Source organism: Eublepharis macularius, chromosome 8 (assembly GCF_028583425.1).
Source record: "Eublepharis macularius isolate TG4126 chromosome 8, MPM_Emac_v1.0, whole genome shotgun sequence".
NCBI classification, from domain to species: domain Eukaryota; kingdom Metazoa; phylum Chordata; class Lepidosauria; order Squamata; family Eublepharidae; genus Eublepharis; species Eublepharis macularius.
In genome coordinates this window covers 100,828,153-100,846,512 of record NC_072797.1, presented here as the reverse complement: position 1 = coordinate 100,846,512, position 18,360 = coordinate 100,828,153, and the positions used below count along the sequence as shown (strand labels likewise).

The 18,360-nt window shown below is 39.9% G+C and overlaps 1 protein-coding gene across 2 annotated transcripts in view; it reads left to right on the top strand.

Moving 5' to 3' along the window:
- PIP5K1B (phosphatidylinositol-4-phosphate 5-kinase type 1 beta) overlaps window positions 1–18,360 on the top strand; it is a 102,492-nt gene that overhangs the window by 19,553 nt on the left and 64,579 nt on the right. For both annotated transcript variants that reach the window (XM_054986633.1, XM_054986632.1), the window contains exons 2-3: window positions 14,846–14,927; window positions 15,511–15,579. In XM_054986633.1, coding sequence (XP_054842608.1) covers window positions 15,511–15,579 — 69 coding nt within the window. In that variant the 5' untranslated portion in view covers window positions 14,846–14,927. The remainder of the gene's footprint in view (window positions 1–14,845; window positions 14,928–15,510; window positions 15,580–18,360) is intronic.

Below are 18,360 nucleotides of genomic sequence, written 5' to 3'. Positions count from 1 at the left end.
TTGGATTTCCATGATTTTGTGATTATGGCTTTGGCCGCACTGATCATAATTGAAATCAGATCTTTTCGGATTATGAGGATGTCCTCCTTTCCCCACAAATTAAGAAAAACAAGTTCAGGACATGGTTGAATGACATACCCAGTTATTTTCCCAATCATGTTGAAGATCAAGTGAAAATAATTTTAAAGTGATTTAAAAATGATTTACAATAATTATGAGAGATCTGGAAAATAAATCACATAAGGGACAGGCTGAGGGAATTCTGCATGTGTATGTTTTGCCTACAGGAAAGATGTTGTTGGTTGCTTATACGTAGGTATTGGAGTATATTTTGTGCAGGTATATTGTTTGCAAACCTTGTTTGCAAACCTACTTGAGGTTATAATTCTAAGTTATGGTTAGCTCAGATTTAAACATTATGGTTATAACAAATCAAAATTTACACATTATGGTAATAACAAATCAAGGTTTACACATTATGGTTATAACAAATCATGAAGGAATGGTTTGTGATGTCTGATTGTATAATTGTCAGCTATAGAACACAGGGATGATAAAACAGTCTTTTATTACTTTTATTACGTATCTACGTTTAAAAGTTATAAAGCTTCTGTGACAAGTTGCACTTATCAGGTTTCCGCAGAGCAGCAAAATCAGAGAGCTGGAAGGGGAAGAGTTAACTATTCCCTAGAATGGAGAACTTGAGTGACAGGCTACTTCCTCTTCTCTGATTGGTCAGTTAGAACCAGTCTGAAGGCAGTCAGTTGGTTTCTGACAGAATTTGGAGTTGGAAAGTCTGAGAAGAAAAGTCAGGTTCCCCTTTAGAGTGAAGAGAGAAGACTCCTTTGCCTTAACTGTAGTATTACTGTCCTGAGGAAGAATTTCTATCTAAGAATTCAAAGACTAAGTGTTAGTATAAGCTAAAGTATACTTTACACAAACACTAGAGAACTGGGAGTGTGTTTTGATGAGAGAGATTGGGTAGTAGGTTGAGACTCTCCTTCAAGCCAAAAAGAAGAGGGGTTATATCTTCTGAGGAGAAGATTAATTCTAGCCCAGTTTCAAAGGAGATTCGGCTTTGAGGAGGACCCTGGGTCTGTTGTGAAGGGAAAATGGTTTTAGACTGCTCAAGAGATAGAAATACCCTCTAGTTTCAAGAAAAGAGCAAGTTAGGTCCACAAAGAAAGTGACTAACTCCAGAAAACTTGAATTTTCATAGAAGAATTGTCAATGAAGAAACATTTTTACTGTACCTAAATTACAAAGTAAAACACTTCTCACTGTTAAGAACCAAGAATATATGAAAAAGATTCAAGGATACTACTTTGCCTATTACACAAATTGTATTCTTTAATACTAACAAAATTTCATCTCTGCACTTCCATCCCCTGACTGCACTTACTCAATACCTGTCTGTTAAATAAAGTTGTTGCTTCTTTTTGAACGTTAAACAGTCTCTAGTGCTATTTCTGAGAGAGAAAAAAGAAGGCTCCTGCTTTTCCCCATCAAGTTCCTGAGCTGGGCTAAAAGCCAAAATTTTATCTGTGTGTCCGCGTCGGACAAACAGACTTCCTAAACCACAACTATTAACATGCTATTGGGGGCTGCTCAGTCATACCAGAAAGACTGAATTTTGGCAGGAAGATCTGCCTCACAGTGGGGAGAGTGAAGGGGAGATTGTCAGAGCTTCCCATCCAAAAGCTCCTTGGATTTAGGATGCCTTTGCGCTTGGGTGGAGAGGAGAAGTTCCACTCAGTGACAAAATTTAGTTAGGGTGCACCATTTCCCCTTCTATTGTCTTTTAGTTGCTGATACTTTCTTCTGAGTAACCTTAATGTTCTTTGTTTATAACTAAGAGAGATACTAATGAATATTTTCATGGTTTTTAATTCTGTAGCTGGAAGGGTTGTCTAAGTAAACCTTCCTCCCACACCCTTTTATAATAACAAATCTTATTATGCTTAGCTCTTTGTATTAAAACACCATTCAAAAGTTGACTGTATCTTTAAAAAATCTTTGCAAGGCACCATCCCCACCATCCCCATTGTAAAGTATACATATAAAGACAAACATATTTTATTGTTTTAGTCATTGGAATTTGGCTGGAAGTGGATGAGACTTGTAGGTGATATGATAGAAACATTAACGGTCGTTGTTTTGTGTATATGGTTCTTTAATCTCACTGTCGTCTCTGTTCAAACAGTTTTTACAGGTTTTTGAAGTACTACAAAAACCTGAAATGCTTATTTGAGCAGTTGATGGTGCTCAATGCATGTATTTTATTTGTTTGTTTAGTTGGTTTTATTTGTTTAGTTGGTATTTTGTTTGTTTGTTTAGTAGGTTTAGGCTGTTTATCAACTGCCTTTTCACCTGAAGATGCTCCAGGCAATGTATAATCTGATGTAAAAATTTCACTGTTTCAACAGACCCTGGACTAAGAACAAGTAGCCAATAAGCAATGCCATCCCTCCTAATCCAAATGCCGTCCAGGAGAGGCATGTTTTTAATTCAACTAGGAATGCCTGTAGGGACAGCATTAGCCTTGGCTCCTGAAGGAGTTTTCCCAGTGGGTCCCAGCTATCGTAACCTCAACTAATGATAGTTCCCATAGAGATCTATAGATCTCAGAACCTGGGCAGAATGATATGGCTAGAGTATTCTTTAGATACTCTGGATCTAACCCATTTAGTGCTTCAAAGGGTAAAAAGCTTCCATTATACCTGGAAGATAGGGAGCCATTGCAGCTGGAGTAGCATTGTCTTTTATTTTTTTCAAATTGTATTTGATTATTTAATTCATAATCATAATCCAACATACAGAAACATTCATGTAAAGAATTTCATACCTCTACGTTGCTTACATTCCGTATGATGAATCAGACTTCTAACATTCATCTAACATACAAGTTTAAATTTCGTTAAAACCTTACATCTGATTAACTCGTATAGTTCATGTTATCAGTTCATTTTCTCTTATGAAGGATTGACTGTTCTTTCCGATGTCTGGCAAAGATCAGATAAACTACTGTAATGATGTTCAAGGCAAACATTCATAAATGAACTGGAACTACTGACACATAATTGAAGATAAATATTTTTGGAACACAAGGTAAATCTTGACCTAGACTTGGAGACTTTACTTACACCATTATTTTCCAAAGATTTGGGCAGATGAACACTTCTGCCATAAGTAAAAAGGCACTTTTGGGGTGTCACAAAATGAAGAGTTTCCTGCAAATGTTTTTTATATTTTATCACTGAACTAGCCTTATAGGGGACTGAAGCTACTGATTCATCATATCAGACATTCTCATGAAGCAGTAAACTAATCAAGAAACCCGAAGCTTGAGGAAAAAGAAACTTCCAAACATCTAAATTAACTCCGTAGCCAAGATATTTTTTTGCCATGTTGTCCTATAATTCTTAATAGTTTTTACTTTCTGATTCTATTAACATTTAATAATTTGGGGGGAAATACCTTTGTAGTCATGTTTGGCATCAACTGAAATTTCCGAATTGTCTTCAAGAGTTGTCTTACATAAAAAGTGTAATCTGATATACATAGTTCCAGGATATATGTGACTGGATTAACATCAACTTTTCCCAGTGTCTGGGGCTGAGACCTCCATCCCTGCACTCACCTGAGTGGAGGACATGGAGACCAGGCAAGTCAGTTAGAGGCAGGTGGCAAGAGTGCAGCCCCATCCCAGCTGCAATTGGGAGAGGCTGAACTGTGCTCACAAGCAGCAACTCCACTGCTGCTGTGCTAGACAGGAGGACTCAGGCAGCGGCCAATGAATGAGACAGAGCCAGTTTCCCTGCAGCTGGAGGAAGCAGGCTTAGGGAGTTGAGGCCAAGGGTAGGGGAAGCAGTGGTGAAGTGGGATGTGCCACAGCCCTGCCCAGGAGCCTATTGTGTCTGTAAGGAGAGTGGAATGGTGGCCTGGGAATATGAACAAGATGGCCTAATGGCATCCAGACCTGTCTCAGCCCCAAGGGCAAGCCCCGGGAGGAAGTGGTTGGTGGGTCCTGGGAAGGGACCTCTCCCAGGCATCTCTTTAGAAGCAGAGCGTGGAATGGCCAAGGAGGAAGGGCCAGGCTGATTCTTTGGGGACAGAGGGAGGGACAAGGACTGGTGAGGCAGAGGGGGCTGGGTGCAGCAGGAGGCCCCTCCTCTCCCCATTCTGAGGCCCATTTCTCGTGACAAAGCTGGAGTAGGTGACCCAGAAGAGCGCCGCAGTGCCGGACTGTATTCGCAGCTTGGAGGGGTTCAACACCCAGCCATGTTGAACTAAACTTAATTGAGAGAAAACATTCCAGGCAACTTCAGATATCAGTTAGTGAAGAAGAATGTGGAGCTTAGAAGTATCTACAAACTGTGAACTTGTGTATATGCAATAACTAACTTGTAGATCTTTGGGGGTAAAAATATGCTTTCTATCTCAAGCATTTGAATGACAAGTACAATAAAAATGTAATTTTTAATAAAGCTTAGTTCTCTGTTCTGCTTATGTGAGGCTGCTAAGTGACTTATCAGAACCATAAATTTCACTCTTTGCGCCTAAAATACTAGGAACGTCCTGTTCTTAGCAAAGGAGCAGCTCTTATTCAGTTAATCATTTCTTTATTTAGATTTATGGAAAATACACAAGTCAGTTCTTAGCTCATGACTATACTTCTGTATGTTTTTTCTTTTAATTTCATGATGAACAAAAAATTATTAAACAATTTGTAGTTTAATATTTACACATCGCATGGTTTTAATTCAACTGTATACATACAGATTGATTCAATATATGTTATTCATAAATATGCTGACGGATAGTGCAGGTTTCTCAAAGGCTTCCACAGACTGAAGACAGTTCTTATTTAGACATAAGAAACCTCGTTCATTTAGCCAGAATTAATCAGCCCACAGTATCCTTTGGAAGCTAACTCCTTTCTGAGCGCTGCAGTGATCAGCGATGTATCCAGCAAACAGGCCAATTTTGACTTTACAAATTACAGTTGCAATGTTTATACAACTAATTTGTTAGGTTCACAAATTAAGTCTTTTGGTAAGTTTACATGTGTTCTCATGTCAGTCAATCAAGTAGCAGATTTTTTTAATGGTTAAGTATTTACAAAATTTTGGATAGCAGGTTTGATCTTGGAAGAAGCATTTCTTTCTGTGTGAGATAAAGGGGAGGATCTCCTCTAAGATGGTACCTGGCATGACATTATCTAAATACGATGTGTTCTATTTTCCATTGCTGTTATTTGTACATAAATGTAATTAATTAATTGACTGAAAATCTGTAACATTAGAAGACTAACTGTACAATCCTAAGAAATGTTACTCCAATCTAAGCCCACTGAAATCAGTGAGCTTAGACTGGAGTAACTTTCCTTAAGATTGCAGTGTAAGGCTGCATACACACAGAAACTTGTTTCTACCTTGGCTTCCAAACTGCGCAGGATTGGGGGAGCATCCTCTCATTGTCCACTCTGCAGGTTTTTTCTATCCATGGTATGTTTTTTCTTAGAGTTTGATACGATCTTTTTTGAAATAATGCAGTCCGAGCCCATTAGCAACTGATCTCTATGGAAAAGTGTTTTCAGTTGCAGAAATTTGAAAACAAACAGAAAATCTGAAACAGAGCTGAAATAATGCTGAAACAAAGCATAAGCAATTAAACATGGCATCTTAAACAACCCAGAAACTATCCAGTAGGATTGTACTTACAGTAACTGTATATAGTAGTATAGTCTACAGTCCCTATTCCTTTACCAAAGCATCTCTCTGAACCATTTCCTTACAGTACAGTACCTGTAAAAAAGCCCTTCTGAATAATTCAGTTTTCCATAGTTTGCAGAAAGCCAGGAAAGTGCTTTTAACCTCATCAGGCAGGCCATTCTATAAGGTGGGGGCCACTATAAAGCATGCAAATGTATGCAGTTGATTTTGCCCATTTGAAGGGTGGCACCTGTAGAAAGCCCTGTTCAGATGAGCAAAGCTGCTGTGTGGAGCATAGGGAGAGAGGTGGTCCTGCAGATATGGGGGGCCAAAGTCTCAAAGGAATCAGTATAGGATAGCCAAAATCTTGAACTGAGACCGGTAACTAGTGGAATGACCACAGAATATGCCTAATAATAATTGAGTTGTGGTGTTCTGTACCAACTGGAGTTGCTGAGTTGACTTTGAGGGAAGACCTATGTAGAGTGCATTACAGTAGTCTAATTTTAATGTTAACATGGCATGGATCCTGGTGGCCAGATTGGCCATGTCAAGATAGGGGCCATCTTCTGGGCTAGACCGAATTGGAAGAAGGCATTATTTGCAGCTGTATTGATTTGCTTCTTTAAATAGGAATCTCTAAATCCCATGGGTTTTTTCTTTCAAAATTGTTCATTTACACAGTAGCCATGATCTCTTATTTACATATAAGACACTCCGCTTTGGTGGAGTGTACTCAGAAATAAAAATTCTCCTTTAGTCCTCTCATTTGAAGACCTGGATTTGTGAAGATAGCACATAGCTGGCTGGACTGGCTTTGGAAGGTATGCGTCTCATACTAGTAAGTGGTTGTCACTACAGTGTTATCTTATATGCTAAAAGCCAAGTGGCTCTAATCTGTGGATACTTAAATCTAGAGATTGGAGCCATGAACAGAGAAAACAAATCTTGCAACACACCCGAAAAATGCCCCAGGCTTGTAGAAAAATCTGAAATCTAAAAAAAAAAAAAATGCATTGAGGGGTTAAAAAAATGAAAGCACCCTGATCCTACTCTGAAACTCTAACCACTACATTTCACTGGCTTTTGAGATTGGGGTCTTCTGTTGGTCAGAAGCAAGTAGCCAGGCCTTGGTATGTTATGCAAATCATGTGGTATCAAGTCCTCCACCTTCTGGGCCTGGCCTCAATGAGCCTTCCCCCCAAGGCCAAAACAACCCTGAAAAGGGACTTGCCTCTTCCCCCTGCCTTTTACTTACAGAAACCAAGCCTGAAATACTGGCTAAACTTATGTGGTTGACTGGCAACAGCCACTGTAGACATCTGGTTAAAGCTATAGGTGCTCCGTTTATCATTTGGGTTTTTTAAAACCTCCTCCCATTGTATTTTTTAGTTTTAGCTTTCAGCTTTTTTTCAAACCTGGGGTATTTTTGAATAGGTGTGAATAGGGTTACCATTCCTCCGCCTCCTGCCACTGCTTATCTGGCCAGCGGGGCGGTGGGGGGGAGGTGGGGGAGGCAGGGGAACACAGCTCCTGGAGGATCCTCCCAGGCAGCCTGCCACACTCTTGTGCTCTGTAGTGGGCCAATTTGGGCCCTAAATGAGCTGAAATTGGCCTGCTGCAGAGCACAGGAGTGCTCCCAGGGGTGGCACAATGCCCTGCACAGTAACATCACTTCTGGGAAGTGACGTCAGTATGTAGTTCAGGAGTGTGCATGCGCAAACAATAAATGCCAGGTCTCCCACCTCCCACCAGGAGGATTAAGGGACCTGGCAACCCTAGGTGTGTATGAAGATCTGTCTTGTCTGTTTATGGCTCCAGTCTCCCGAATGCTTGCCGAGATGCTTCTGGTTCAGTTTACATGAAAACATTGTAATAAGTTATGCTTGGTGATCTATACACGTCTGTAGGATGCTAGCCTAAAATGAAAAAGGTGTAAGTCTTTAACACTGCCAAACAGCATACTGATCCAAAGGGATGCTAGTGGTAAAAACAGGAGAAAAAGATTATCATCTCCATTTCAACTTCATCCTGTTAAGGGTAGCTTAGCTTAGTCAATGGTGTTTTAAAAGCATATAGTTTACCAGACCCACCTTTTAAAAATGATCATGTCCAATGGGAAGCAATCATAAGAGTTGGACAACTCTTATGGAAGCCTCTGGAAATCTCTAAATCTTTTTAGAAATCGTCAGGAGATAGAAAGATTAGTACAATTATCTGCAAAATAACAGATATTGTATAGCAAAGGAATGAGGGCCATGATGAATGAGGAAACAGTGAGCTTTAGGACCTCAGTGATAAATGGTGTTTGGCAGGACGTGAAAAAGGTGTCACTCTATCTCTCCCCCACCTCGCTAGCTGATAGTTGGGACAGAAATCTGCTTATACTGATGTATGAGCTCACAGTTGTGGCTGAGAACTTGTACAAAATGTTACTTTCCAATACTTGTTATTAAAAACTATTAATTACATGACTTTTCATTCATTGTATAACCAACACAGCTACCTGTAATCTGTGTCCTATTTTAAGCTGTTTAGGGCTGTGGAACTGAAAATGAATGAATTTACTCGTGCGTGAAGTCACAGTAATGTCCAACATAGAGTCATGTCTTGCATGTGTGAAAACAGTAATCACAGACACATCTTTCATAGCCACTGGCAGCACCACAAGCATTTTAACTGAGACAGTTCACATGTTCTTCTGTAAAGTATATGTGAATTATCCCCATATCATGCTGATAGACAATCAAAGATCTAAAAGTTGAAATCTGTTGGGTTTTTTTAGAGGTTGCCTAGCTACATTTCTGTTTGCCTTAGGCTGCAGTTACGATATTTACAGAATGTCTCCATCTGTAATGCCAAGAAGATTGGCAGTGTCTTACAGAACTGTGTTCTCTGGTTTGTATGCATCTAAGTGAGTTCTTTGAAAACAGTAGAGTGTGAAGTTTCCTTGGCCCTCACCATTTAAGAAGGATCTTGTGTAGGATGGCTGACAAGAAATTAATTCTACTTGAGACCTTGAAGAACTGCTGCCAGTTGGCGTTAGACGGTAGGGAAATACAGATGAGCCAATGGTATCTGTTACTACAAGGCAGCTTCATAAATTCAGACTAAGCTGTTTTGCAGCATCAGAGTTGATGTATGTCAGTTCTATGAGCTGAACAGCTACTGCTGATAATTCTTTGCAGAAATTGGAGGATACTCAGCAATACGCTCCCATGAACACAGTAAGCTTGTTTATAGAGATGTAGTCAATATTTGCAAGCAAGCCTATTCTGAATGATGGGGGATAATGGCATTTAAGGGCCCCAAAATGCCTTTCAGAATTTCCCTGTTTATTTTCATATGGGTTTGCTGAAGTTCACTACCTCATAGTGGCTGCTTCAGTGTCTTTAAAAAGCCTGTATTTTCTTCCCCAGTATATTAAAAATGTTCTTCCCGCCAGTCAGAAGTCACATGATGACAACAACTCATTTCAGAGGGGGGTCAGTGGTTCCTACTCTGAACTGGCTATTTAGCTTTGTAAGAAATCCAGTAAGATTTGGCTGTGTAATTAAGCTCTTTTCCGTTGTTCTGTTTGACTATGCGTATGGGACAAGCATGCTACATGCAAAGCTTCCAAGATATACAATTGCTGTTTCTTCTGAAAGGGGCAACGTGCATATATTCAAGTTTAGGTACATGCTACCAGATCTCATATAAATCAGGTAGATGTGTACTGAGATGGAGAAATCCATACATTGCTTGCCCCTTTCAGAAGAAATGGGAATTATGCATATTGAGAGAGTTGTATGGAGTGTTCATTCCATATGCACAGTCAGAGTACCAGAAATGCAATGACTGAAAGGGGCTTTAATGTTATTGGCAAGTCCAAAGTAAAGGCAGATGGAATTGGCCTCACTCTAAGTTGATGAGTGGGAATGTGGTGAGTGCTTAAGCCATGTGGCTAGAAAATGCAGGTACTTATCCATGTTGTTGTAGCCTTCTTTCCACTTTCTGTGCCTTTTCATGATATGGCTTTCAATGCATGATTAACAGGTAAGAGCAAACACTTTTTCCATTCCCCCCAAAATCAAAATGAAAGGTAGTTTTTGCAATTCGCTCCCCAGTTGCTGCTTAGTCCTGCATATTTCCAAAGGGGGAGGGTATGTGTATATGCATGGATATCAAGATCAAAAGGAGGAAAAGAATGCCCCCTCCCATTTGTCTTCAGATGACCTGAACCACTTCATACATTGGTATGCTCTTTATCTGAGGAATTTAGCAACTTGATACTGGAACAGACTTGTTCCTGGTGATTCTCTGTTTCCTATCTTTGACAATGCAACCCTGTTCTTGTAAATCAGATGTGTGTCTTTTTGATGGCAGCCTCCTTTCTCATCACCCTTTTATGCCATGCTCAGAGATATACAATTAGAAAGTTAAAATGGACACTAAGCAAATATGGCCAAAACAAATGCCATTTTATAATTTATACAGGAGCACCTAGTTACGTAGCAGCCAAACGACAAGATTTGGCTCCTTTGTAGCAGCCAAAGTTACTCTTGAATTTGGTCTTGCTTCGTGCTGTTCTGAGATAAAATGGTGTTAATATGTATCTTCCAGGTAAAACATGAAGTTTTAAAGAACCTTGAAAGACAAGTAGACAAAATTTCTCAAAATGTATCATTGTTTTCCTTTTTCTAGTTTTTTTCAGAAGAAAAACTGCCATCTTCGGTTAATGAGTAATTTAGACTCAAGAATCAAACCCTTTGCATTGATTAGAAAGGTACCTCTGATTAGGAACCAGATTTTTGGCAACTCTATTGCCAAGTAATGTCAGCAAGAGAGATTCTGCACCTGCTTAAAAGCTGCTTCATATTTGTAGTATATTTGATGAATGTAGGATTTGAGACCAATATACCATTTCCTGACAAAATAATATTGCTGTGTGCATTCCTTTTGGATTATAAAACTGCAGTTTCCTTGACTTCTGTGTAATTATGATTTACTTGAAAAAAATTTATAATGGGAATTTTTACTAGACAATCACTGCTATTAAATAGGGCAGGTAACATTAAGAAGAAAGATGGGTCTTCCTATTCAACATTCCTGTGATAGCAGTAGCAAGTTCTTTTTTTAAATTCTTTATTTTTGTAACTTTTCCCAAACACTACAGATTAACAAACAATTTACAGTACAAAGAAAATAAACTTGTCATGAAAGAAGTAACTTATTACATAGCTTGGAGGCTAACATTATCTTTACATAATGTGACTTTTTGAATTAAGCCAACAAAACTGTAAACAAAGTGGTCAGAGTTGTGTGGTTGTTTTGTATTGCTTGTATAATTTATGAAGGGTAACCATTGTTCAAAAAAATTGACTGGTACTGTGGGTTTTCTATTGAGTGGAGACAATCAGAGAAATTTTATCCATGATAAAGATATCCCATAATTTCTTCTTCCAATTTGATACGGATAGTGGGTCCTCTTGTCTCCTAGAGGATGCTAACAACATTTTTGCAGCAAAAAGCATAGTAAAGATCAATTTTTTTTTCTAATGGCCTGCATGTGTGAAACAGATGAGGTATGGTGCTCTTGCTTTCTATGCATATATACTAGAAGCAGGTCCAAACAACAACAAAAATATATAGTAGATTTCTAGAAGGAAGCACATGACCCTGAAGATCACGACTAGGGTTGCCAGGCCCCCCTGTCCTCCTGGCGGAAGGTGGGGGACCTGGCGCCTACCTTCTCTGTTGTCTGTCATGAGCATGTAAAGTGCACACGCACACTCCTGGGGCCACGCGATGACATCACTTCCAGGAAGTGGCGTCATTATGTGGGCCACAGCTGCCCCCAGGAGTGCTCCCATGCTCTGCGAGGGGGGGGGGAATCGCGCCACTACAGAGCATGGGAGCACTTCTGCACACCACAGTGGACCATTCCAGGCTGAACTGGGCTAATTCGGGCCTGATCCAGGCTGATTCAGGCCAGGTCAGGCTGCTCGAGAGCACACTGTGCCACCTGGGAGCTTGCCACGCAGCCTGGGAGCGCAACCCTGGGAGGCCTGTGTTTCCCCCGCTGGCTAGGTGAGGATGGGAGGGTGGATGGTGGGAATGGGGGATCCCCCGCCCCTAGCAAAGGACTGACAGCCCTAGTCACAACCCACTGCTTGAAAACCACTGTTCTTTGGAATACACCTAACTGGGAAAAGGTCTCTACTGGAATCTTCGTTAGCAGCCAACCTTTTAGACTGAGCGCAGGACACTGATTCTGGGGTTTGTGTTTACAGGAACACCCTTTTCTAGTGTTTTTTTAATAGTGATCACATTCTGACTACCATAGTTAGTGTCGTGCAGAGATCAAATAGTGTGGCACTCCAGGAGTTTCCCTTTGCTATAATCAAAAGAGGGCGTCATAAAAGTTACAAGAATTAGAGGATGTACTTTCCAGCTAAATAATGGATTTTGTAAATATGCAAGAATGTGACACGTTGTTCAGCAGAAATATATTACAAAACTGGAAATGCAATCTTAAACAGTTACACTCTTAAAAATCCATCAACGTTAATGTTCGGTTCAGGATTGTACTCTTGGAATTCCCACTAAATATAGATGACTGTGACATTGTTTGAGAAACACAACTTGCAAATTCTGTACATTGACGGCGTTTCTAACATGAATAATTAGTATTAATAGTATTCCTTTTGAAGGACTGGGTGGTCTGTGAAGGACTGGGAGTGGTAAAGCTAAGACATAAGAATATTCTGTCAACGTAAGTGTATAATAATACTTTTAAACATATTCTCTTAGAAGCCCATCTTTTAAGTGCTCTCCTTAATTTTCTGGGCGATGGTTGTCCACAACATCATCTCTTGGGGCAGTTTGTTAGATATGGGGAATGTGCAGGAATGCAAAGTCAGTTCAGGAATGGAAGAAACTTTCATAAATAGGCAAGTTCAGTATAACTTGTGTGGCAAATGATTCCTTTAGTCAGGAGATCATTGTCTGTCTCCCTAACCTTGGCAATGTTACAGCACCATGGTTTTTCACATGGACAAAAACATTGCTGAATAATTTATCCAAATATATTACACACAAACAAACCTTTTTTTCTGCATCAAGCATGAATGGTTTCTTGTTGGAAAAAAACGACATGGTTACATTCACACCTGTTCTGATTGTATCTTAGGATAGTGGTGTATTATATTCTGTGCTTTCATCATGCCTTCAGTCAGGTACCCTGACTCCAGATCAGTTTCTTGGCAGTAGATGTGCTGGGAACCACAGTTTTAAGGGCTGGTTCACACAGTCAGCTGCCTGAAATAGCCAAGTGGTTTGGCTCCCTTTCTATGCTGAGTCAGCTAGATGCAGGTACTCCCCTGCTGAGGTTTACACCAATGCTAGTCCACGTTTATACAGGAGTGTGAAAAAGCTGGTAAATGATGACAAATGCACACAGTGGCTCAGTGTAGGTATGGTGCCTGTATTAACTGAAAGTTGGTTCTAACTTACAAATTGTACTAAAAGCCTGATTCTGTGACTTGCTGTGCAGTGCCAACAGAAAACAGGATTTTCTCCTGTTAAAACCCTGACCCTGCACAAGAGTAAAAAATACACATAGTTTGCAAATTCTGTGCAAGAAGCTCTGCAGAAAGTAGAAATTTCATGAAGAGAGATTGCTCATGCACCCTGTTTGTCATTTTGATGGATATCGGAACACCCTTTCTGTGCAGGAAAAAAATACCTCAGCATTGACTTGCAAGTCTTTTGCATGTGCTGTAATACTTAACTGCTTGAATTGCTCTTTCTTGATATTTATATTTGTGTGACAGCTTCCCTTGAGATAGGTTTCTTGAACAATTTTGCTGCGAGGATTCAAAACTGTCTGAGGACATGCATTTTAAATTTAGTGTATGCATTTTTAGTGAGTGTGCAAAATGTAGCAATCAATTTTCTAGCCCCCACTCCATTTTTTGAAATTTCCTATCAAAGACAGCATTAAGTAACACGGTGTTAGATGGAATGATTAGAATGAATACTAAATTACAAGCTTGAAAAGGTTTTTGATATACTGAAATATGCTTTTCTGGCATTGGAAGGGTTTATCATTTTTCATGATTTATTGAAACTCTTAAAACTTGAACGCAGACTTGAATTATTACTATTTTAATGCAGAAGTCATGTATATAATGCTTGTTTGTAACACTGCTTTTTGTAACACTGCTATTAGTTAATATTGACAGAGAGAAAAACACAATCACTTTCCAACTTTCAGAAACAAAACTATAAATGCCAATTTCCAAATATTGATGTAGTAAAAAATATGTTTAGAGGTGAGAATTCTGTTAAATAGCATTAGCAGTGGGTGTGGGGGGTATCTGTCTAGAAAAACTTCATACATACATTTTATTTAGGGCTTTTTTTCTGGGAAAAGAGGTGGTGGAACTCAGTGGGTTGCCCTCGGATAAAAAGGTCACATGGCTGGTGGCCCCGCCCCCTGATCTCCAGACAGAGCGGAGTTTAGATTGCCCTTCGTGCCGCTCGGCAGTGTGTAGGGCAATCTCAACTCCCCTCTGTCTGGCGATCAGGGGGTGGGGCCACCAGCCATGTGACCGTTTTCGAGAGGTTCTGGAACTCCGTTCCCCCGCGTTCCAGCTGAAAAGCCCCTATTTTATGGGGGGGGGAATCCCTACAGTTCCAATTTTGCAAGTCTCAGATTCTAAAGTCAGAAACAAACTATTTGCAAGGTTTAGCATATGCTAGGTAGGTCTTTTATTATGAGTGGGAAAGTGGCATATAAATGTTTTAAATAAATAAATATTTAAGTTGCAATGGGAAGATTTTTCAAAGCAGAATTTACTTTAGTGCAACCTTATTATGTCCCCTTATTATAAAGCTTTCAAGACAGGTGTTAGGTTTTAACTGCTATTTGTACAATGCTGCGTTCATTTACTACATTATATAAATGTTTTATAATAAGGAGGTCATTAACTGTATCTAGGACAAAAGCTATATTAGAACACGCAAAGGAGGACTCTATTGATTGACACAATATATAACTAGAATTATATGTATTCACTGCTTATTAGATTCTAGTCTCAGTTAGAAGAGTGTTTAATTTTGACGTTTTTGGTTTTTTTAACAAGGAACTTGGAAGAACAGACAGCATCAATGAATAGGTTGACTGTCCCTCTCAGCTCCAGATTACTTGCAACATAGCTAAGCAAGGTGAGTTAATTTTAACACTATCATAAAAATCTACCAGTGTTTAAAATGGGCAATTATTTTCATATAGTGGTCGGAAAGGGAAGAAAGAATGTTTGAGAAATGGCAAAGGATAGGTGCAGTATTTAGTCAATACCTTGCTGCTCTGTTTGTGGTGGTTCATTTTAACATAGCTTTTTTAGAGGTCCAAAATGTTGAAGTACATGGTTCTTGGTTAGCAGTAGCACAGAAGTCAAGTTTTTTGTTACAGAATCTATTGAAAAGCCAAATTTTAGCTTTTCTTGAAATTGTTAAAAACAGTGTTTAGGCATGGTCTGAAAGTGTACATTCTTCAAATGATATCAAATCAGAGTTTGTCTTTAAGACAGAAGCAGTGTTTCCATGCATGGATTTGCCTTGCCTCATGCACAAGGTGCTTGTTGTGCATGGAGGGATAAGAGGCTGCCTTACATCTAGCAGTGACAGTTGAGCATGTGGGCTTCTTTCTTGCTGCCCTGCTGATGGAGGCTCTTGCCCATCCTTGCCAAGCAATTGACTGAATGTATTATTTACAAAGCCTGCTACTTTATGTATTCTGTCTTTTCAGATGCAGACTGTAACTGAAAATGGAGATCCCTCTTCTGGAAAACAAAATGAGGAGAAAACGTATAAAAAGGTTAAAAGTTATACATGTATTTTTTGCCAGTACTACTTTCATTTTAAGCCAGTCTGTACAGAATTCTATCTCCGTTCTTTTATTTTTGTGAGGTGCATCAAACTACAAATATTTTCTGTGTTCAGTATAGGAAAATTGATAATCCTGTTGTTTTCACAAATTCTAACAGTTTGCATGTTGTCATCTTAATGAGGTTCTTAATGTTCAGAAGTCTCCCTGTGCCAATCATGGGTGTCAGTTTAAGTCACTGCAGGAAAGAGCAGGCATGGGAGAAAAGCAGCTAGGGATGGAGCTTTCATGACCCTCACTTACAGAAAAAAACTTAAAAGGTATTCACTTTGAGTTGTGTGTTGAATCCAGTCCGTGACATTGGACAGTGAAGCATTTTTTGTTTGTTTCTTGTCCCGACTTCCTTGTGGCTTCACCATGACCCACCTGGGCCGTTTCCAGATGGCTTACCTGAAGCCGCTCCATGCCACAATGTTGTGGATCGTGCCGGGGAAAACGTGAAATAGCACGTTTTCCCCGGCACGATCCACAACATTGCGGCATGGAGCGGCTTCAGGTAAGCCATCTGGAAACGGCCCTGGCTTGATTTAAAGTTTAATTAGATGTTGTTGAGACTTCTTTGTTTAAGATGTCAGTGTTATTTGATATCTTTTTAAAAAACTGTTCATGTTTGGACAAAATGCAAAAGCAAATTTCTGTTGTGGTGTCATTTTTGCCTCAATATGGTAAACATTTAGAGTTCACATGTTGCCAAATTACAACAGAGCAGTTAAGTTGGCTTTGCTCACTTGTATCAGAGGTTCAAAAGCACTGGTACAGTTCTAGTAGTGAATGCTGCTAGCTTACAGAGCAATCCTAAGTAGGTCTATTTGGAATCCTACTGAATTCTACTCGATGGTGCTTACTCCCAGGAGAGTGTACTTAGGATTTCACTATTAGTGTTGAATTAATGACTTAATGAATTAATGGCCATTTCTAACAGGTTGCCCATAATCCCTCAGAATTAATTTTCAGCATTAATCTTGAAAAACTGAAGCGTATTTAGTCCAGTTCCCTTACGTTCAGCATATGTCATGTGCTCGATCTACTCACAGTACTGTGCAAATGTACAGTGTTTGTTGTACAGTCTAATATTTACTGTGTAGCAATTTAATATGGCTACAGTATGCAAAGGCTAAGGTAGTTGCTGAGTAATTTAAAGGGGAACATTAAAACTGGCATATGACTATGTAGACTTTTGGGCTTAGCAGGGTTTTGATTTAAGCAGAATGTGAAACATGTGAACTTGCACTTCAAAGGGGGGGACCTGTTAAATTCTTTTAAAGATTAATTAGTGCTTCAACAAATATCAGCTACGGTGTAGCTTTTCCTGCCTGTTGTTTCCTTGTGTATGGGAAATGGACAAAGTGTGAGCTTCAGGGTTGTCAAGGATGTGGTGTGATGGCAACTGGTAATTTTAACCGAGACATATGCAAATTATGTATTGATGAAGTTTATACTATTCAGATCATTTACAGAGAATCAAGCAGATGAAACTATTGAGTTCCTCTAGACTCCAGCACTTCTAAGCGGAGATGTGCACTAGATGGACTGGATCTTTGTTTTCTTGAGCCCTCTTTTTCTGTTCCAGCAGTTGCTGTTAACTAATAATAATGGAGCTTCATTGCCTTTTTTACGTTTTAAGGGAGGTTTACAGGTTCTGGAAGTCTCAGGCAATAGTTCCCTTTGAGGTCATAATCTTTGTCCTTATCAGCTAATTTAGCCCAATCTGGTATTACAGATAGCAACTCACAATTTTAGTTGCAAAACTCCGAAAAAGCTGTCCCATCATAAGAACAACAACAACAACATTCGATTTATATACCGCCCTCCAGGATGACTTAATACCCACTCAGAGCGGTTTACAAAGTATGTCATTATTATCCCCACAACAACAACACCCTGTGAGGTGGGTGGGGCTGAGAGAGCTAGAAGCTGTGACTGACCCAAGGTCACCCAGCTGGCTTCAAGTGGAGGAGTGGGGAATCAACCCCGGTTCTCCAGATTAGAGTCCTGCGCTCTTAACCACTACACCAAACTGGCTCTTTCTTTAATGAGATGGCTCCGGCATGGACTACATTTCTGTAAGCAGACTGAAAATAGGGTAGTGCCAATGTGTCTTGTACTACAAATGGAAGGAGATCTACTTCCAAACTGTATTTTGTGGAGTACAGCATTAGGGATGTGCACCTGACACACACACAAAAAAACCCAGTATTTTTCAGATTTGGATTTCAGGAAGGACATAGATAATGGTATTTGATGTCATTCAGATCCCTGGTACTGTTTCAGAATTTGGATTTTTCTGGGATTCTGGAATAATTTGCATTCTTTTATTCCTTATAGGGGACCTGGGGGGGAGGGGCGTGTGGCTGTTTTTCAACCAAATAACACTAAAATTGCAGGGGACCTAGCATTGCCTATCCACTAAAGACACCTGTCCCCCTAAGTTTCAGGCAAATTGGACAGAAGGACCCAGTTCTATGGGCCCCTGAGCAAGATCTCCAGCCATCCTACTCGCAAAAGTGTGGACTTGGAGGAAAAAATGGTCTTGGGAAAGGGCCCCACCCCCACAAAGAAGGGAGGGAGGGGCCACCCAGATCCGCAGCTTTGCATGGGCCCTTTGTGTTGCTCACACCAGCTAGGAGTTGCTTTCCCTTGACCAGGCAAGACTTGCACCGTTTGGGAGCTGTCTTCCTCATGCCAGGAAAGATGCATCCCTCCCCCCACCTC